Source organism: Tachypleus tridentatus, chromosome 8, assembly GCF_004210375.1.
Source record: "Tachypleus tridentatus isolate NWPU-2018 chromosome 8, ASM421037v1, whole genome shotgun sequence".
Classification (NCBI taxonomy): Eukaryota; Metazoa; Arthropoda; class Merostomata; order Xiphosura; family Limulidae; genus Tachypleus; species Tachypleus tridentatus.
Window position 1 is genome coordinate 83618381 of NC_134832.1, and position 23188 is coordinate 83641568.

At 32.0% G+C, this 23188-nt stretch overlaps 1 protein-coding gene across 2 annotated transcripts in view; it reads left to right on the forward strand.

Moving 5' to 3' along the window:
- LOC143222812 (beta-scruin-like) overlaps positions 1–21519 on the forward strand; it is a 52557-nt gene extending 31038 nt beyond the window's left edge. For both annotated transcript variants that reach the window (XM_076449877.1, XM_076449876.1), the window contains 6 exons: positions 7370–7486; positions 10588–10771; positions 11773–11979; positions 12972–13192; positions 14061–14315; positions 19548–21519. In XM_076449877.1, the coding sequence (XP_076305992.1) occupies positions 7370–7486; positions 10588–10771; positions 11773–11979; positions 12972–13192; positions 14061–14275 (944 nt within the window). In that variant the 3' untranslated portion in view covers positions 14276–14315; positions 19548–21519. The remainder of the gene's footprint in view (positions 1–7369; positions 7487–10587; positions 10772–11772; positions 11980–12971; positions 13193–14060; positions 14316–19547) is intronic.
- Positions 21520–23188: the final 1669 nt, after the last annotated feature.

Consider the following 23188-nt stretch of genomic DNA (forward strand, 5'->3'; position numbering starts at 1 on the left):
AATATACAACCACAATTAAATAGAATAAGTGAATATTGTCAAAAATATAGAATCAAAATAAACACAACTAGCAGTATTCATAAAATTAACTAAAGACAAAAAAGCACAACAAGAGGTCTTTATAAATGGAACACCCTGTCAGACTGCTACATCTGCAAAATTTTTAGGATTAACATTCGACTCTAAATTAACATGGATAAGCCACGTAAATAATATTAGACAAATATTTGGCGAAGAACAAAGTATGCTAGGAGTCTAACTGGTAAAAATAGTGGAGCAACAGCAGACAATATTTTAAAAATATATAAAACATACATTAGATCCGTAATTAAGTATGTAGCCCCTGCATGGATAATTGTAAGTAAAAAAAAACTATTACAACCCAAACTTCAAATAATACAAAATACACTACTTACAACAACTTATAAAGCACCCAGAATTACCTCATCAGAATTCTTGCATAAATACGTAAATATAGCAACAATAGCAGTTAGATTCCCACATAGTACAATAAATTATTTCGACAAAAATTGGAGAAAAAAAAAACGAACTACTGTGCGAACTAAACTGATACCGTATACATGATGGGGATAGTCGTAAACACCTTTCCCCAATAAATATATACTTCCAAATAAAACAAAAAAGCTACCTATAAACAAGACTCCACATTAGTTTAGGGATTAACTAATAAACATTGAAATGGATTTATGTGAATGTTTCATGGTTAATACCTATTTAATGATAATGTAAGTTATTATGGAACTATAAAGAGAAGTGATATATTTGCACCAAGTGTATATGTAGATAGTGCATGGACATTGCCCTGATAGGGGCCTGAGTAAGAGCGGGTTACTCTGGCCTTCGTATAACATTTATAAATACACTTGACAATTGCTAATACCAATGCAAAAGAAGGAGGAAGGGGTAAACGAACCTCCCAGGTATATAAACACAAATACCCAAATAATCATAAGAGAGAGAGAGAGAGTAAAAATTACAACAGATATAGAAATCTGCATGTGTTTCTAAAATTAGGATTGTCCAAATGATAGAAAAGAAAAGAAGAAGAAAATTTGTCTACAAAATTGACTTTTCATTCCACAATGGTACAACCATTTTTAAACCCTTTTATGTGCATGTTACTGAGTTACATTCAAAATTTATTTAAATCACTTTACTATAAATATATTTTAATGAAATTATTTTTATGAAGTATATTCTAATTCAAAGTTTTATGCTGTATACAGTGATCTGCAAAAGTATTCACCAGCTGCAAAGTTTTCAAATGCTGTTGCCCTCAGAACTTGCAATCGTAAAACTTTCAAACGAAACAAATTTAGAATTTATACAATTCAAAGCTTAAAAAACACTAATATTATGGTAAATAAATTTGATATAGAAAGAAAATTAGAATATTCTCAATGGCCTAAGCATTCAATCCATTTTATTAAGGCAACCCTAAATCAGATTAGGTGCAAAAGGTTAATTTGACAGGTCACAAAATTAGTGTAATGGACTCTTGCTTGCTTTTGTGTAATCAAAGTGGTTTAACTTAACTACAGAGTTAATGCATTTGTTCAAGTTATAACTCACATAGTGATACAACGAACCAACTCTGAAGACCAAGGAGCTTTCCAAACAAAGCAGATATAAAGCACTAGAGAAGCACAAATCAGAAGAAGGTTATAAGAAAATTTCTTAGTTGCTGAATATGTCTGTAAGTATGGTGAAGTTTACCATTAAGAAATGGAATACACTTCATACCACTTAGTCACTATCCAGCTCAGACCACCCTTCCAAACAAAGCAGTCAAACTAGCAGGAATTGGTTAGGATGCCACTTTGAAACAAACAGTGACTTTAAAATTTTGCAAAGTTTCATGCATGAGATGGGACTTGGTGTTTGTACATTGACAGTATCTCAGACCCAACATAAAACTGGCTTGTATGATTGAGTGGCAAGAAATAAGCCACTACTGAAACAGAATTATCTTAAATCTCATATAGAGTTTGCAACAAAGCAAGTACATGATACTTTAGGCATGTGGCACAAGGTTTTGTTGTTAGACAAGACAAAAATTGAGCATTTTAGTGTAAGTTAAGTCTGGTATAAGCCCAATGCAGTACAACACCAAGTCAACACCGTACCAACTGCCAGGCATGGCGGTGGCAGCATAATTTTATGGGAATGCTTTTCATTAAAAGGAACCAAGAAGTTTGTCAGGATTGAAGGGAAGATGGTTGCAACAAGGTACAAGCAAATCCTAGATGAAAACCATGCCCGAGTCATTCAAGAATCTAAAGCTGGGTTAAAAATTAAGATTACAGCAAGACATTGACCCAAAGGACAATGCCAAAGACTCATTTGAGTGGTTTCAGAGAAGAAAGTGAATATCCTGGAGTGGTCCAATCAAAGCTCTGATATGAAACCAATGTATAATTTGTAGCATAACTTCAAGACTGCAATCCATAAATGATCCCTAATAAACTTCTCAGAATTGGAGCAATTTTTCCACAAGGAATTGGCAAAAATTACATCATCCAATTGTGTAAAGCTGCTAAAACCTGTTTAAAATCACTCATAACAGTAATTTCTGCCAAAGGTGTTTTCACCAGGTACTGATTTAGGGAACTGAATATTAGTGCAATCAGCAAATTTCAGTTTATATGTTTTATTTCTTGGTTTTGCTAACATTCAGTTGCATCCACATAACAGTGTTAAGTTTTGATCATCAGATTTTTGAATAAAAAGAAAATTTACATTATTTGTATTTCATCAAGATACAACATTATTGATATGGGTCAATACGTTTGCAAGGCACTGTAAGTTTTTATTGCTTTATTTTGAAAGAAACCTATAAGACAATAATTAAAACTGCAGCAGGTATTGCATCTATGGTTAAAACTCTTGACATTTAGAACTGATATGGAAGAAACAGGTCTGAAAGTATAAATTGACTTCCTTCAGTCAGTCAGAGTACAACCTTTTGGTTCTTTACAAGTAACTTGAGTACATTCCAAGAACAAAATCGTTGAACAAGACCTTGTAAAAATGTAAGAGTTGAAGATAAGCTGTGTCCACTTTCAAAGTAGAAACTGTGTTGCAAGCAACAGTTTTAAGTTGAATGAAATGCTTATAACTAATAGGAAAACCAGATTTCATGTTATTTGTTGAAACTATGCCAAGAACCATTCACAGTATTTGGGTTTCTATGTGTGAAGTAAAATAAGAAGACTACTCCACTGCATAGAGTGGTATCCTTAGAACTAGGCTATAAATTTCTGATGTGCATTATTCATGTTTAACATACAGTTATGTGAAAAAGTTAGGATACCCAATGAAAGCCTATGTATTTTTGTAACATTTTTGGATATATAGATATTTAATCTCAATTTCAACAATAATGAGAGATTATAGGAATATAACTAAACAATAAACACTAAAGAAAAGACTTTTCAAGATCTTCTGTAAATATAATTCTACAAAAATGCATATTCTAACCGAGGAAAAAGTTAGGACACCCCCACATTTATTCCAACTTAAAATGGCTCAACTCACACACAGGTGTATCACACCAGGTGCATATGATTACAAGATCGTTACTTGGCATTTTGAATGAGGCTTACCCTATTTAAACCTCACACATTTAGTTTGGTGTGCTCCTGACTGTTCAAATGAGAGTGAACACCATGGTGAGAGCAAAAGAGCTGTATGAGGCCTTCAGAAAGAAAATTGCAGCAGCTTATAAGACTGGTAAGGGATTTAAAAAGATCCCAAAAGATTTTGAAATCAGCCATTCCACTATCCAGAAAATAGTCAACAAGTAGAAGGCTTTCAAAACAACTGCCAACATGCCCAGGTCTGGTCGTCCAAGCAAGTTCACTCCAAGAGTAGACCACAAGATGCTAAAAGAGGTCTCCAAATACCCTAACATGTCATCACGGGACCTACAGCAGGCTCTGGCTACTGTTGATGTGAAAGTGCATGCCTCTACAATCAGAAAGAGACTGCACAAGTTTAACTTGCATGAAAAGTGTGAAGGAGGAAACCTTTGCTCTCTAAGAGAAACATCAAGGCCAGACTGGAGTTTGCCAGAGAGAATGTAGACAAAGACCAGGACTTCTGGAATAATGTTCTTTGGACAGATGAATCCAAAATTGAATAATTTGGACACCAGAACAGAGGACATGTTTGGCATAAACAAAATACAGCATTCCAGGAAAAGAACATCATACCAACTGTGAAGCATGGAGGTGGAAGTTTCATGGTTTGGGGCTGCTTTGCTGCAGCAGGACCTGGACAGCTCACAATCATAGAATCCACCATGAATTCTACTGTGTATCAGAGGGTGCTTGAGGAACATATGAGTCCATCTGTAAGAAAATTAAAGCTGAAGTGGAACTGGACCCTGCAACAGGACAATAACCCAAAACATACCAGTAAATCCACCAAGGACTGGCTGAAAACTAAGAAATGGAGAGTCCTGGAATGGCTGAGTCAAAGTCCAGATTTTAATCCCATTGAGATGCTGTGAGGTGACGTGAAATGGGCTGTACATGCAAGAAACTCTTCAAACATCTCACAGCTGAAAGAATTCTGCATTGAGGAGTGGGGCAAACTTTCTTCAGACCAATGTCAGAGACTGGTAGATGGCTACAAGAAGCATCTCACTGCAGTTATTTTAGCCAAAAGGGGTAAACTAGCTATTAGGGGGTAGGGTGTCTTAACTTTTTCCTCAGTTAGAATATGCATTTTCGTAGAATTACATTTACAGAAGATCTTGAAAAGTCTTTTCTTCAGTTTTAATTGTTTAGTTATATTCCTATAATCTCTCAGTATTGTTGAAATTGAGATTAAATATCTATATATCCAAAAATGTTACAAAAAATACACAGGCTTTCATAGGGTGTCCTAACTTTTTCACATGACTGTATTTGAAAAATTTAATAAGTTTTATTTTTACCTGTAGTCGACTCCCTTGTGAAACTTGTAAAAGTAGTCATGTGAAAACACCATTTTTACATGTGGCAAATGCATCTATGTTTGAAGTCTGCTGATCATACCTTCATAATGGCACATTGGCAACAGTTGTTGTATCAACATAAATGGTAAAAGACAAAGAATTGGAAAGGAAAATAAAATATTAAAAATAAACTGTAAGTAAAAGATAAAGACATGAAATTATGTGTATGATCCAAAGAAGATATTTTAAGACTATTCTATGAAGGTAAAGACATATTTCCATCCTAATTTTAAACATTTCCATGTATTGTATGTTGATATGGTAGAGAAAATGGAAAATAAAGTATAAATATTTACCTTAAAAACTTTTGACACTGGTTCCAAATAACATGTTAAAATTGTGAGATAATAAACAGTATTTTTATATTCAAATTGAAAATTCCTGCAGGTGAGTTGTTCAAAGTCCAAATGCAAATAACTGCATAAAATAATTAACTTTTCTTATAGTAGAAAAAATAAAAATTAAATAGTTTTCTGAATCTCTATACTTTTAGAAAAACATTGTCAAATTCCAAGCAGTTTTATTCACTAGTTTCATTTTTGAAAAATTTTCACAAGAGTTTTGTAATTTATAGGTTCTTTTTAAGATTATCACATCCTGAGAAAGCTATGATTGCAGATTTCACCTCTTCTGATGAAAAGGTTTCTCACTTATAATATTTACTATAAACAACCTAAGTGTATTTTTATATACGAAGTTAGTGCATCTAGTATGTTTTTTCCTCCCTCCCTGGTGTCATCTTGATTTAGTGTGACACCACTATTCTTGAATGCTTTAGGAAGAACACTACCATGAAAGTAGATACAGTGGTACCTGATTTAAACAACTACCCAATTGGTTCTTAGTCTTCCTATTAAAATAATCACTGTCCTTACTTCTAAAAAGTATGTCTGTCAGTCTTTACTGTTAGTCTATCATATGTTGAACAAGATATTTTTGATTTATTCAAAATCCCAATTATATTTTCTAGTGGAACTTAGGTGACTGGAAAAAAAAAGTTTGGTAAGATTACAAATGTATATATTTTTATAACTACAATCTGTTTGGAACCTGTATTTGTATAACATTACTAGTTTATAATACATTTCTAATTAATGTTGTAAACGAAGTAATTAAAGCTTTACAATACATTACTAATAAGTATTTTGCATTATTGAATTTCAATTATGTAATTAGCCACATGTTCAAAAAGATATTTTAATGAAAATCTGTACCGAAATAAGGTGGAGTTGACCTTCTGACTGTAATTGTGGGGTGAAAATATAATGGAAGTGTAGAATGATATTTCTTGGCATCTGATTAATTTTGATGTTACTATAAAATATAATGGCATAATTCTTCAAATAATAAAAAATATAATTGTATGATAATATATATAAGACACACTGAAAATTGTAGAAGATCAGTTTTATATAATTGTTATGTTTACACTTGTGTTATACTTATAGCCATTTACTACAATTGTACATGTCATAAAATGTCTCATCCATATGACTTTATTATTATAATATTGGTTCCTAGTGAGACAGAACTAAGCCTATGGATTTACAATACTAAAATCAGTGATAGGACTTCTTCCAGTGGACATAACAAATAGCTTGATGTGGCTTTGCTATAGAACCACACATTGTAGTGTATCTTAACTAAGAATGTTGAAATTAACTTATGTACGGACAACAAATAAACTGTATGTTCACTGATGCTATTTAAGTTGCACTAAGAAACAAAAATCATATAACATTTGCAAAATTTGTTGTTTTATACTGATTTCATTATTTAGCAATGATTGCAATATATATATTTTGCTATCTGGAAAAAAAGAAAGTGGCAAATGGTAATTTTCTCTATATTTAATTCACTGAAATATTAAGAGACGTTTAAGAAACATTTATGCATTATTTTTACATCAGTTTGATAATATGAAGTTTACTTTAGTTATTGTTTTGGCTCATTTATAGAATTATTAACAGCTATGTTATTATAATGATATGCCATTATCAGATCTCTGATTATTGTGTAAAAATTTATATAAACTTCAACTCATTTACCAGTAAAATATTGTATTCCAAATATTCTGATTTTCATAACAAGATATTTTGCAAAATGTTGAAAATCATAGACTTATTCACAGATCATTTTTATGCCAAACGTTGTAGCTGTACAACAAGCAAGCTGTTTGGAAGTGACAATGGAAGTAAAATCATGATACTTTAGTTAGAATGAACTTTAATATAGTGGTGTGGATACCTTTATATCTTAAGGTATGCAAACCATATTTATAGTTTAAGAGGGTATGTCTCTGCTATGATACTGTGTTCATTATATAAAATTCTCTAATATCTGCAGGTATGTCAACCATAAGGTATCACATCCTGAAAGATCAATGGGAGTATTTTGATCAGATGCCAGAACCTAGGAACCATCATGCATCTGTCTTTTTGAACAGTTCTATCTACGTAATAGGTACAGTTTACTTATTTGCAGCATTTCAGTTATTTGGCTTTATGTGTTCATGTTATTTATAAAAGATAAAATTGAGTAAGTTGATCATTGACAGCTTGTTGTACTGTGTAAATATTCTGTGATAATTTAATATATCATAGGACTAAAAACTGTTAAAATGTTATTTCCAAACCTGTTTTCGTAATATTTACTGTTGTGATTTTTTATTATTATTGAGATTCATTGAATCAGTTAGTGAAACTAGTAAATAAATTTTAGGAAAAGTAAGTATATATACATGTTAATTAAAGAAGCGTTGATATTTTTATATCTAGCCAAATTATATACTTTAACTGTCAATTTTTAAATAATTAGTAGTTCAGTTTCTTTGATGAATAAAGAACGTTTTTTCTAAAAATCTAATATATTTAATTTACATTTGTATTTAGTTTAATTAGTATTTATTTTATACGTCAATATAGAATTCTTACTGGTAATAGGTGGAATTAAATTCACAATTTTCCTATAGAATTTTTACTCAGAAATTCACTGATGGAAGTTACATTTTGGTGAAGAAACAAATTGTTAATGTATTATACTCTTTATAAATTCAGTTCCTTGCACAATATTACCCCTACTCTAATGTCACATTTTGATGAAGTGCAAATAATGTAAACATTTTTAATGGATTTCTTCTTATTTAAAACTCTAATGATTAAACTTAGCACTGTTATCTGTGACGAAAGTTGAATGTTAGCAAAACTAGCAAACAAAGTGTATGAATTGAAATTTACTGATCTCATGTACCTATCCTCCCATTCCCAAATCTATTCTTGAGTAAGCCTTGGGCTGGTTTATTAGCTTCTGCATCATAATGTTCAAATAAGATTACCATGTAATTTTGGAATTCTGCTCTTCTGCTGGACATCTCTTAGTCTTTGATCCTTGCTCGAATCATCAAATTGATGTTCAATTTTTGGACCCTTTTTTTCTTCGAATTTCAATTAATGCCTCACCTTAATGCAAGAGAAACTGCTGTTTCCCTTGCATCCTCATATTTATTGTGATAGGCTGTCATTATTTCTCAAATTAAAAATAACCTTGTTGTAACATTTTAAAGATACTATTCAGAGGTTCAAAATTTTGCACTGGAGACTACAAGAAAATCAAATTCGAAACATTCAAGCTTTAAGCTACATTTCTGTAGGTACTTCTCACTTGTTCATCACGAAAGAATGATTCTAAACGGCTTTCAATATGTCTGTGTGGCAAAAAAGCAATCACTTACAGACTCGTAAGAGAATAACCTTGACCTGTTGATGTGCCGCTCAGACTCAGAATCAAAACTTCGATGATGTCATTTTGTACTTGATTTCTGAGTGCCCCTGCTCATCACATTCTAATAAGTTTCTGTTATTTACTCTCTTTTGTTCTACACATTCTGAGATAGTTTGACTGCCTATTTCAAGTTCTGACAAGCACTGCCATCACGACTGTGAGTCATAAGCATGTTAAAAAATCAAGGCCTTCATTTGTTCCACGGTTTACTACCCTTTCTTTTAAGTTAGCAAACTGGTAATATATGACTATACTAGGTATATACTGTCATGTACAACGTCTTCAAAACCCAAGAGTATTTAAAGACTATTCAGTTAAAGATTAAAAGTACTTAGCTGTTTTATCTCTATACCAAGTGGCGTGGCATGGCCAAGCGCGTAAGGCGTGCGACTCGTAATCCGAGGGTCGCGGGTTCGCGCCCGCATCGCGCTAAACATGCTCGCCCTCCCATCCGTGGGGACGTTATAATGTGACGGTCAATCCCACTATTCGTTGGTAAAAGAGTAGCCCAAGAGTTGGCGGTGGGTGGTGATGACTAGATGCCTTCCCTCTAGTCTTACACTGCTAAATTAGGGACGGCTAGCACAGATAGCCCTCGAGTAGCTTTGTGCGAAATCCCAAAACAAACAAACAAAATCTATACCAAGCCAAACGTACAATTCTAAAGAGCCATATTATAAAGAAACATGACATATCACAAAGTTCTTCAATCTACAGAGGACAAGGAAAAGTGATTACTAATGAGTTATATAAATATTAGCTCTATCAGAGTATGATTCAATGCCAACAGCGCTTTCTACTGGAGTATTTGAAGATATATGTTGACATATATATATATGAAGTGAAAAATATGATAATATAACAGTATAACAATAACTCTTAAAGTAAGATTGTTCTAAATGTAAGATTAATAGAAAATCCTCATATATATATATATATATTTGTTAGTTTTATGTGCAGAATAATTGATATAAAGGATAATGACAAGTCAAGTGTCATTTTCTTCAGTTTATTTGTCATATTATTGTATTTAGTATAAAACGAAAGAAGACATTATTAAAAGTAAGTTGTTGTGAACTGAAATTTGACTGACAGAACAATTTACCATTTGATATGTTTTATTATTTCATGTATAATATTTATCCTTTATCTCATGATTTGTGTTGTTAAGTTAAAATTGTTACAGGTATGATAAACATGATATCTCATAGTAAAGCAAATGGATGTGATAAAACAGTAATTGATAGAACTTATATATCTGTATGCTTTGACGTCAGTGGTTACTGTCATGTTTTTTATAGTGAAATATTTTGTTTACCAGCATAAAGCACTTGTATTATGTTTTCTTTGTACTTTAACTTAACTTTGTAATGTAAAAATAGGTTCAGAATATGTAGATATCATGAAAGACCACAGAATATAACGTATGGAGTTTGCCAGACACAGATAATGATGTTTTGTTTATATATGCCTGCACTAGAAACTCCACTCCATACATCAGATACTTGTAGTAAATAGAGCTTTCCAATGAGAGTTTAGTCTGTATAACTTAGTCTGTGGTATAAGTAAAGTCCCTTAGCAACCGAACTCAACAGTCCTATCGATGTTTCATATACTTCCGACCGTGGATTATTTGTGTTTGCTTAGGGTAAGATTTTTTTTTTTTCTCCACTATCTTTCTTCTGTTCTCGCACTTTTTAGTTCTCGGGCCCCGTAACTATGCTGTGGCTGCTACGACAGTAGTACGCAACTAATTTATAACACTGAACGTTTTCTCAATCCAGGTGGATATGATCCAGATGAAAGAAAAAGTGGTGAAATGGTACCGACAGGAACAACTTATGTACTTGATGTCACCACAAAACAATGGGAAAAGAAACGGAACATGATCTGTGCCCGAGCACACCATGGTGTTGTAACTATTGGTGGGCGTATTTATGTTATGGGTGGTCGTGATAGCATGGGAAGGTAAGTAACACATACATGAAGATGACTTTTATTATTTTTTAATACTATGTATTATAAAAAAAATACATGTACGATGAGTAAACTGTTGGTGGAAAATGTTGTTCTTTACTTTTTGTTAATCCTGAAAGAACTGTAGTAAAGAGAACTATCATAAAGTTTTAACTGGTTGTGCAAATAACAACAACACCAGAACTGACAGGTACTTTGGTTTGAAGTTAACCGGGGGTGCTCAGAAAGATGGTCTTTTTTTCGCCCCACTCGTGATTTTAGGATATTGAAGCAGCTACCCGAAAAGAAAAGACGTGTGACAGACGAGATCATCCTTATATTTGGTGCAAACCCTGAACAAGCAAGGAAGACGAAAGATCGACAAACTGACACCCATAGGTTATATGTAAATACCACAAAATCAACGGCCGATACATGACTTAGGGTCCATCAGGGCGGCCAGTATCTGTAGATCCAATGCCAAAATTTAGATGTGAGGGGAAACGGGAGAACCCCGGGCAAACCCACTTTCACGAGCTGCTGCCATTGATCCAGCTAGTGCCAGTTTAGCTCACTTCATATGGGTGGAGGGTCGCACAGGGATAAAAATGGAGCTATATCACGATAATGTTTTACTCTTTTCATTAACTTGTGAAAGTTTTTGAGAGGTGATGAGTCAACTGCACTGGTGTTATGAATATCAGAAAGTGAAAATTTGATTTGTTTTATGTACAAAATGAAAAAAAAAGTCGAAAAAGGTCGATTGAAATATTATTTTTAACATAAGTTTATTTATTTGTATATTATATTATATTATATTATATTATATTACATTACATTACATTACATTGCATTATATTATATTATATTATATTATATTATATTACATTACATTACATTACATTACATTACATTACATTACATTACATTATATTATATTATATTACATTACATTATATTATATTTCCATATTATATGAAATATTTATTAAACAAAATTTTCTTTAATAATAGAGTGGTTTCTTCTATGGAAGTATACACACCGGAAACAGACACCTGGGAAATGGAGAGACCAATGCCCATACCACGCATGGGTTTGGGTGCAGTGACCTACCTGGGATGTATCTGGGTGCTTGGAGGGTTGACGTCGTTTCCAGAAAATTCTGATTCTGATCTACCAGTTCTAGACAGCGTGTTGTGCTACGATCCAGTAACTAAAATGTAAGTTATTTTGGAACAGTTAGTATAAAACCAGAATTTGTGTAAGAATGATAAAAAACAACTTTTAAGTGAATGTAAATAAGAGTGTATAAAGATAATGATGTTAAATCTACTGTATCCAATGGTGACAAATAATACCGGGACTTTTAAGTAATAAAGTGATGATTCATTCTATATTGTATGATGATGTTAAATCTACTGTATCCAATGGTGACAAATAATACCGGGACTTTTCAGTAATAAAGTGATGATTCATTCTATATTGTATGATGATGTTAAATCTACTGTATCCAATGGTGACAAATAATACCGGGACTTTTCAGTAATAAAGTGATGATTCATTCTATATTGTATGATGATGTTAAATCTACTGTATCCAATGGTGATAAGACGTTTCAAATAATACCGGGACTTTTCAGTAATAAAGTGATGATTCATTCTATATTGTATGATGTCAGTTTTCTGACACATTACAGTATAGGTGTCTGTTTTCATCACGTGTGAGTATTTACGTGTTTGAACGTGTAGTTTTGAGATGGTTAAAGCTTTAGTCAACTATCGTGACGCAACAAGTATGACGCACCTCTTTTTAGTGACGTAAGAACTCCAGTTTCAAGATGTTTTAGTTTTCCTCAGTTCGGATAGATAGAGGACGGAAAATGTTACACAATCCAGTTTGATGTGTTCATTTTAGGTGGGATTTTGTTCTTTCACAAAACTTTATATATTTATAGCTTAAAAATTTTCATCTACTATTAACAAATATGTTTCATAGTTAAATATTTTTATCAGTACTGTTTAAAATTAAGCCAATTCTTATGATTTTGTGGTTTCTGAGGAGCTCGAAAATCACCAAATTATATAAAAAAAATTTTTTTCTGTTCTCATTATAAATTTCTATTAATCATATAAGTATTATGTAACAAAATGATTTTACGTAATACTGAAATTTCTATATCGTATTTGACTAAATACAATTTTTCTGAACCTAGATGGACATCTCGTCCTCCGCTGCGAACGGCTAGGGCTTACTGTTCAGCCGTAGTTGCACAAAATACACTGTGGGTTGTTGGTGGTTGTTGTGTTTCAAGGTCCAATAGAAATCATCTAGAAAGCATAGGGTTTCTGGATATGTATAATACGGACTATAATGAGTGGGAAAATAGAGCCGAATTACAAGTACCGAGACATTCTGCTGGAGTTGTTGCTTTTGGTGAATACTTTCTTTATGAAGTATTGTATTTATAATATATTAATTACTGTACAACAATGAATATAGTAATGTTCAGTCAGTTTTATAAACATGTTGAATAATTAAATGGTCTTAGAATTAAATAATTCCATAAAATATTTATTTAATTTTTACTCCTTACATAGGTATGAAATATTAAACGGACTTAAATACAAAAACAGTTTAATAAGTTTTTACCATAGTTGTTAGTAACAAGATACTTTAGTGGTTGAAGAACAGGTCAGTCATTTTGTTTTGTGTCAATAAACACCAAACAACCATTGTATGGAATTGTTTCTCTTTGAAACAAACAATCTTACCAAATAATCCATTAAATATAAGTCACAACTTATCTAATTAAATTTGTATATCCTTAAAGTAGAAAATGAAAACTAATTTGTATGATGTCACCAAGTAACAATTAAATTTAATATGTAAACAACTTTCATGTTATGATGCATAATTTGGTTGAATGTACAGATTAGAAAATCCACTGTATCATTGAGCCGGTATGAAATATCCGATAAATAGCAATAAAATAGGCTGTATTTAGGCTACCAGTGAGAAATATTTCAGACTAGTAGTTACAGTGTACGTTACGTGTATATTGTCAATAAATAATTAGCTTATCAAGACAGTTGCTGACAGTCTAGAAGATATTCAGTTATAACTCTTTGTTAGTATTGTAATACTTAAATACTTATTTGAAATTAGTCTACATAAACTTTGTATTTTGTATGTGGAATTTCTGTATATACTGATAATTGTTTAATATACATACAGAAAATAAAATAATAAATCATTACTTTTGTACCCCAACTAATAAAGTTGTTATTGGTGCTTTTTACAGAAGCATTAATCTACGTGATTGGAGGTATGAGCAGTAAAGAATGGGGGTCAGTTTCTAAAACTGAACTGTTGATGCTGGACGATGAAACCATCAAAAAACCAAAAGAAATCCCCGTTCCTTTAACTGGTGTGTCAGTGATTGCCATACCTCCTATAGAAGCCGTTTTACGAACAGAAAGTTTGAGCTCTGTGATTCATCGATTAATTGACTGTTGATTTGCTTACTGTATTTGGGAATCTCACCTAAAATGACAGAGTGAGTTTTTTTACTTTGAAGTTTTTAAAATTGTTGAGATATTATCTGAGTGTAACAGTGTGATTTCATATGTTGTTTTACGATTTTTTTTTACTTATGTGAATGAAATTGAATATGGAATAAAATGAAAAATAACAGTGTGTAAGAAAGAGTTTTAATAAGTAAGTTTAAGTCGAACTTTTAAGGAAAAGTAAAACAACTATTAAAAGAGTTTTGTGTTGGTTCTTACGGGATATATTTTTTATAATAGCAGAATACTCCTATGCAGTACAAAATATATATACACATAAAAACCAACTATACGTGTAGTATAGATTGTAAACATAGATCGTTGTCTTATATAATCACCCAATCATCTAATTCAGTGGTTCCCAACTAGAGGTACAAGATAGCGTTCCAGGGGGTGTGAGATAACATTTGTTTTGGCCACCTTCACCTTTATTCTCAAATAAATAATTACTGTGAGGGGTGCTCTAATCGTTTATAAAAGTGATAAAATCACCCATGACGTGAAATGCTATTTTAAACAGTCATCTTAATTAGTTTATAAATTTTTGCACCAGAAGACTGTTAGAATAATATTTAAACTATCTTTTATCTAACACAAATCCATTCTCAGGAGGCCTTTTCTTCAAATACTAGAATTCGTCATCTGGATTGAATTTGAATGTTGTTTCTGTGTAGGACAGTCAGACTAAACTAAATGTGTTTATTGTTCGTCAAATACTCAATGAACAGAAAGAAAAAATATATATTTTGTATTGTTAGACTCGACCACTTATTTGAGTAGAGCTTCGAAAGATGAAAATAAGAAATGGGAAAATAAAAATAAAAACTTTTTTAGCATTTAATAGGGTTGTTGTTGTTTTGAATTAAGCACAAAGCTACACAATGGGCTATTTGTGCTCTGCTTACCACGGGTATTGAAGCCTGGTTTTTAGCGTTGTAATTCTGCAGACATACCGCTGAATCGGTGTGGGGGGGGGGCTGTTTAATAAGGAAAATGTGAACACTATGAAATTAGCGTAAATACTAGCTGGTTAAAAGTTTAAGACCATACCAAAAAAAAGTCCTAAACAGGGTATGAAATGCCCAACAAGAGGTCTCAGTAGTGAGTTGCACGGCCGTCATTGCGAATAACTGCAAACATTCGCTTTGGCATGGTCGATATAAGCGTTTGCAGAAGGCTGGCTGGAATGTTATTCCAAGTGGTGAAGATGGCTTCACGAAGATCATGCAATGTTTGGAGTTGACGTCCATTTCTATAGACCTCCCTTGCCATCCACCCCAAACATTTTCAATGGGGTTCAGTTCGAGCGAACACGCTGGATTGTCCAAAAGAATCACGTTATTCGCCATGAAAAAGTCCTTTGTCTTGCGGGCATTGTGGATTGCAGCGTTGTCATGCTGAAAGATCCAGTCATTTCCACACAAGCGAGGGTCTTCAATCAATAAGGATGCTCTCTCCAACATGCCAATGTAGCCAGCTGCTGTTTGACGCCCCTGTATAACCTGAAGCTCCATTGTTCCATGAAAGGAGAAAGTACCCCAGATCATGAGGGAACCTCCTCCACTATGTAGTGTAGAAAATGTATCCGGTGGGATATCCTTATCGTGCCAATAACGTTAGAAGCCATCTGTACCATCCACGTTAAATTTTGTTCACATCATAGAACAAAACCTTCTACTTTTCTACGTCCCATGTGTGGTGCTTCTCAGCAAAGTTTAACTGAGCTGTTTCATGGTGTGGAAGGAGGCGGGGCCTCTGAAGACGTTTACGGTTTTTAAAGCCTTTCTCTTGTAGATTCCGTCTTATTGTTCTTGAGCTGCATTCGCGTCCATAATGGCGTTAATCTAATTCGACAATCGGCTGGTGTCTTACCGGAGAACCCGTCGAATCCTCCTGCTCAACGTTGGCGAAATTTTCTTGGGCCGACCACTTGAAATTCTCGTTCTATAACCCTCAGGGTCTTTTAGGAAATTTGCAACAGCAGTTTTACTTTGCCCAATCTCACCAGTGATGGCAGGTTGAGAAAGACCTTGCTTTTGCAGCCCTACAATTCTGCCACATTCAAACTCTGTCAACTTTTTAGCCTTTGCCATGTTTTTACCCAATGTAACACAGGAGATGTTTACAACGCTAATGCTTGAACACAGATGACTAAATTTCGTTACCTGTTCACCGATTAATGCTTCGTTTCTGTATGGTCTTAAACTTTTGACCAGCTAGTATTTAGACAAATTTCATAGTGTTCACATTTTCCCTATTAAATGCTAAAAGTTTTTATTTTTATTTTTCCTTTTCTTATTTTTATCTTTCGAAGCTCTTCTCAAATAAGTGGTTGAGTCTAACAACGTAAAATGCATAGTTTTTCTTTATGTTCAGTGGTCTTAAGATTTTGGCCAGCAGTGTATATATATAGTGCAATAGTAATGACAATAGTAGTGATGTAGATGTTTGAATATTTTAAGATAAAAACTTCCAATAGATATCAGTTGTGAGCAATAATTATGTAAATGATACTAAGTCGTCTTTAATGCTTCAAAGTATTAATGTGAATGTTTTATCATATTTTAATAGCAGTGGAAACTTCATAAAGGTCTGTTTGATACAAAAAAGGAAGCGATAGCATGATAATATTTAAAAATACAAAGTTCCCTTTGCTTGCATTTTACATATTTCTCTACTATTAATATCTATCTCTGGAATTTTTGGTTTTGCTTTGTGTCTTATGCCTCAGTGAAAATACGGATGGCAATCTTGATTACACAAAAATAAGAATACAGCCACAAGCCAGACTCAACTCGCACACGGTTAAGACCACAGACGCGTCAGTCTCAATAGACATCAACATCACGTTCAGTAAGAAGACATAAACCAGATTCGCAATAAGACACAAATCATCCCAGACAGAAATAGAACGACTCATCCATGCGGATAGAATCGATCACTCAGTTTCATATTCACGAACAGTCTATCTCTATCCTCCTGGTGCATTAGATCGGTCTTATGATCCATCGTTGTTTTAATTCATGTTTTGCCGTTGTGTGTGTGTTTTTTTTTTTCCTTAAAGCGTTACTGACCATTATTTCCTTTTCAGCAACTTCCGGGCACGTTCAGGGTAGATTATTTGGCGCCCTGATCGTGAAAGTGGGTTTTTTCGGGGTACTCCCGTTTCCCCCCAAAGCAACTTCTGAGGCTTTTGGATTACTCTTGGTTTTTTTTTGGGTTCAATATTTAACATCTCGCAAATCACCAACAGACTTTTGTAACCAGCCTACAGTATAATTTGGTATACTTAAAATTCTTTTGGTTTAGCTTTTAATCACTAGCCCAGCAAAAATTGACTTCATGAGTAGGGCGAAGGGAAGGTTCCTTCTGAGCGCCCTCGATTGCTTTGCGTTTCTTTCTGAGGCGCAAAGTGTTAAATCGGAATACCTGCCATGAATTTGATTTGATAGTGTGGTCACAACCACATGGAAATTCTTACAATAGACACTGGAGGCTTTGTAATTTGAATTAGGGACTCCCCATGTACCTGCTGGTCGAACGAGGTCGAAAGATTTGTTTATCTTTTGGAAACTTTCAAAGATTGTCATTATTTTTATAACATAAGAGTCTGAATGTATAAGATATTTAGTATAGGTATTAATTCATTGTTTCTATCTTGCCACGATCCCGTGTTGAACTGATATGTAATTTCGTGCTTGTACCATATGGCTTTTATGTACAATTGTTTTCTATGGACCTGTAATTCGAATATGTGTATGTATTTACTTATATGAACTGTGGAGATGTCGCTAAACTTGTTAATTCTTGATTGTTACAGTTTGACGGTGTGATGGTATGAATGTAGTTCGTCACATTAAATTACATTTAGACAATCGTGTAGGTTCATATGGGGAAACAGGGAAATTAAAGTTGCATTATCTTCAAGTAATATATTCTGAATGGGAGAAATTAACATCTGCTTCATGAGGATAAGATGGATGATATTATAACTACGTTCTGAGAGGGTATAGATATACAATCAGTTTAGATGAGGGTCCCTAAGTTACAAATTTTCGTAAAAGAAAAATTTTTACTGCGTTCAGATGAGCCTCGTGGTTTTTTAATACAACTGCTGAGCTGGTACATTCTGTAATAGCACAAGAGAGCTAACTCCACAAAGTAAATATTTTTAAGTGTAACATCCTACAATTAATTTTAGAATTAGAAGATTCAAACCATAATTCAATACTTAGTTTGTCTTAGAAGTTCATTATTTACATATTTAAACCTTAACATCAAATCTGTGGCACTTCCCTTTTCCTAGTTCCACAAAGTGACACTTTGATGATGATCACTCAGATAGTTCACAAATGAAACACGATAGAGTAATGTAGATCAGCATGACATTAACTTTATATAATGACAATCAAAGTTTTAAAATTATTAATTTAATCTGATTTATATAACGTTGTGTTTACAACTGTCAGCATTTACAAAGTTATCAGAATTACAGTTTTGCTTTTTTTTAAGTAAATCTGCCATTTTTAATTTTATCAAATTTATTGTTTTGTTTATATATTTAGTTGTGAATGCTTTTCTGAGGCAGATGGTATACGTTTGCAAGTTGTTACTTAGGTTAGTGTTGCTATGGCTGAGAGTGTTTTTATAAGTGGGTAGTTAAATAGGTTAAGTGAGCTCATTGTAGGGTGTCACAATTTGTCATTAACATTCTAGTCTATATTTAATAATATGTCTTTAAAGTTACAAATAAAACTCTTATTTTACTGAGACATCTATTACAACACAATTTATTACATATTTAGTTTTATTGCATTTAGTGTTTCGGTTTTTACATTATTTAAGCATGGTAAATATAGCAAAAATTTACCTTACACACGTTTACAATCATCATTTTATAAGTAAAATACTTGTTGTTATTCATTTCTATAATTTTTTATATTTTGTAACATCTATTAGTCCTGAAACGGACATTTATTTAAATCTTTATGTTTAACTTTATAAGTAAATATATGTATTTCTTTCACTAACGTTTAAAGTTTCATGTAAATAATTGTTTAACTACCACTATTCTTAACTTTCTATACTTCGTTTCACAAATTGTCTAGAACTTGTTTCTTGCTTATTAAAAAATGCTCTGCATGTAGGTTTAGTAACTAATATTCTTACCATTTTGAAACGCAAAATATGCTACAGATTGTTTATTTTTCGTTCTATTGCAGATGCATCCTAGCTGATGACAACTTGAGCCCTTGTGTAACATTAAGACAAAAACAAGTAATGCTTTCATTTCCATAAAACTGGGATACCAGATACCTTTTTACCATTCTTTCAAAATTTCTGTTTACATTCACTAACATTTAAACTTTAGTTGAAAACACTGATTACATTATTCTCAAATAAGTAGTTTATAACTAAAACAAATAAGAGTTGACAATCATGCTTTATAATTAAATATAAGTTTATGATAAAGTGATTATTCTTTAATATTTTATAAATCCAACACATTTACTGTTTATCTTTATAAAATATACTTTACAGGAAGATTTATTACCATAAACTTGACAAGTTTACTGAAATATATATTAACAATAATAGTTCAAGATAACTACTATGCTATAAACATCATAACTTATAAAATACTGGATTAGCTTTCATACAAATTTTATACATTGTATTCATACTACTATTTCAGTTACACATTACATTTTTCATTTGTGCACTATTATATGAAAACAAACACTGAATGTATCATAAGGCACCGTACTAAAGTTAGGTAAATACACAAATAAAGGATATAATGCAAATGAAACATGTAAAGTTTCAGTTTATAGGGTTTGAAAACCTAGTTTACTGATATTAAAAAAAAGGTTATTTTCTTCATAGATTTTAAAACAATATTTCAGTAATATGTGGTGCATTATTTTTCACTTCACTTACATTTTCAGCAGATAGCCCAATGTGGCTTTGCTATAAGAAAACACACTCACTTACATTTTATAGATAATATATATATATACATTTTTATTTATTAATCATCAGTTGTAAATTAGTATTCTCTGATTTTATTAGATAAAACTTATGTTTCGTTACAATCCAACGTGTTTTAAGCATACATTAACGTATGGAAGTAGATAATAGACTTAACACGTATCTCACAATGAAATATTTATAAACAAAACTTTAAGATACACTTATATATTTAAATAAACATTTTATAAATACTTGATTTGCTTTCATAAAACCTTTGTATGTTATGTCCATATTACTTGTCATTCATTTAGTTTTAAGATTTTTAATATAATTTATAAACGAAAATATTACTATACAACTTATTTCACCAAGTTTGTCATATTTTTCAACAAAAACGTTTGACACTCAATACCTAATAAGATTAAACTGTGTTTAATATACACCAAAAGTTCAGACAGGTCAGTCTGAAAATATAACTTACTCATCTTATATTGATATCTACTAACAGTTTAATTATACTCTATTCAGATGAATTACGTGTCTATTAGTTTATTAACTAGTATATTTAATTATCAGTACAAGTCTCCATTAATACTTTATATTAAAGAACTTGTATTTCTTTAAGCCAAATATGATAGCATTAATGTGTGTAAGTAAAACAACATTTAACAAACATACTGAAACATTGAAAACTAAAACATTTTAAATATTATGTATGAAAACATCTTACTTTACAAAATATTGACCTACATCCCAATGTAATAATAATACCTGTGATATATACTTTTTCTAACGTGTTTAGGGAAATAGAATAAATTGCCATAAAAGAAACTAAAGGGACAATCTCCAAAGTGATTTGAGCTAACATCAAAGTTTATTCATCTTAGAAACTCTATAAAACATATCATGCATTGAATCTGTAACTAAATTGATTGTCCCTCATTGTGTTGAACATTAGATCTTGACCCTCACATTACCTCTCCCATATTACTTAGAACTGACTTGTAAGTAAAATCACAGACTTGTCAAGTATTGCACTTACTGAAAGATTTATTAACAAAATTTGAAGTTAGAGAAATACAACTTTATCTTGGATGTTTTATAAATAATCTGTATGAGTTCTAATTTTGAAGCATTTAAGGACAAAATCTGTAAAACTTGTTGACAATATATTGTAATTTTGTTGTTTCTTTCAATAAAAGTATATGGTTTACACGAAAAGATGATATTTTCATATTTTATAAATGTCATATTTATTGTTTATCATTACTGAATATATTTCACATTTAAAATAACCTGTATATCAGTGAACATAAAGAAAAAAGAAAATTATCTATTCTTCTATTTTACATAAAGTGTACATTCATGACATCCTAACTATCTGAGAGTAGCTTGGGAAGTCATTTTTGTTTTTGATCTAGAACTCACATATTTATAGTTTAAAACTACTATTATTTACAAGTATAACTTAGCAAGACCTATGCATAGTTATATTTTCCAAGATGTAACTTGCATATCTTACACTTTAGGTTTGTTCTTAAAATTTGTTCATAGGGAAAGTTCTGACAGCTTTTATATTTATGAATAACAAAAACTGAAACATGTATTAATAACAAAATACTGAACTATCAAGATTAAATCAACTTTCGTAAAAGTGTAATACAGTTCAGCCAGCATACAGTTATTGTATACTTTCTACTCAGCTACTTTCCCACTGACGGTTGAAAGTGAACCTGTTTTATTATTGTGCAATATTTAAACATAATTAATACAAAATTAACATATTTCTTCTCATATATCTAACAGAACATTAAGTGTAAATAAAATTAGATTCTTTTCATATACACAGGAAACTTGTTAGATAATTGTGGTAAATACTGTAATGCTACGTCAATATCTTTGGAACAATAAACCCCTTGAATAACATCGTGGACTTTTTCAATAATGGTAGTATGTTTGTATTTTTAATGGTCTGATGACAGAATGTATGGTGTATAGGAAAAGATATCAATCAGATTAAATCAGTTTTAAATTTACATAAAAACATGTCAGAAATTCACCAATATCAGATGCATCTTCAGAAACTGCTGTTCAAATACCATGTTTATTACAATTAAGTCAGTGTTATTCCTACTACATTATACTAGTTTTAGATTCTACATCTTAAACGTCAGCTAAATTGTTATAAGGTTTACAAAAATTAGTAAAGTTCAGTAAAAGAAATAAGATGGTCATAACATGTTATCACATGGTTCTCACTGTGTCCTTATATTAAAAAGCCAATACTGTCAAGTATAGTTGAGAGAATGTTATCAAGTTCTGAGATAGTTTTGCGATCATTGATAGAAGACATTTTTGACGGTATATAAGTGTACAATGTGTAGCTTCTAGCCGTTGCAGTATCTATTGCATTGGCGAATAGAAATATAAACAGAAACCAATGTTTGGTGACAGCATCAAGACCTCATACCAAGACTGACAGTGTATGTGGTCAAGGTTCCATAAAATATAGAAAGTGCTGTGATAATTGCAGATTCCCTTGTATGGTATAAAGAGTTAACAAAAACGTTTGTTCAGTCTGCACTATATGTAAGACGATTGAGCTACTGAAAAATATGAAAATACGGTAATAACGCTTATTTATTTACTGAATATTTAATATGGGTTTCTGATTAAGAGAAACGTAACAGCATCTGGACTGTCTGCACGCCACTACTAGTAAGACCTTTCGTCCAGTACCAGAGCTCAATGGTTCAGTTGCAAATGCATCAAAGTCTTGGTCCAAACTCTATCAGTTATTAATGTTACACCATTTGTTGAAGTGTTTAAATTTAGTTATTACATGTCCAGCTGACTATCATTTCATCTCTTCCTTAGGCGGTGGCATCCT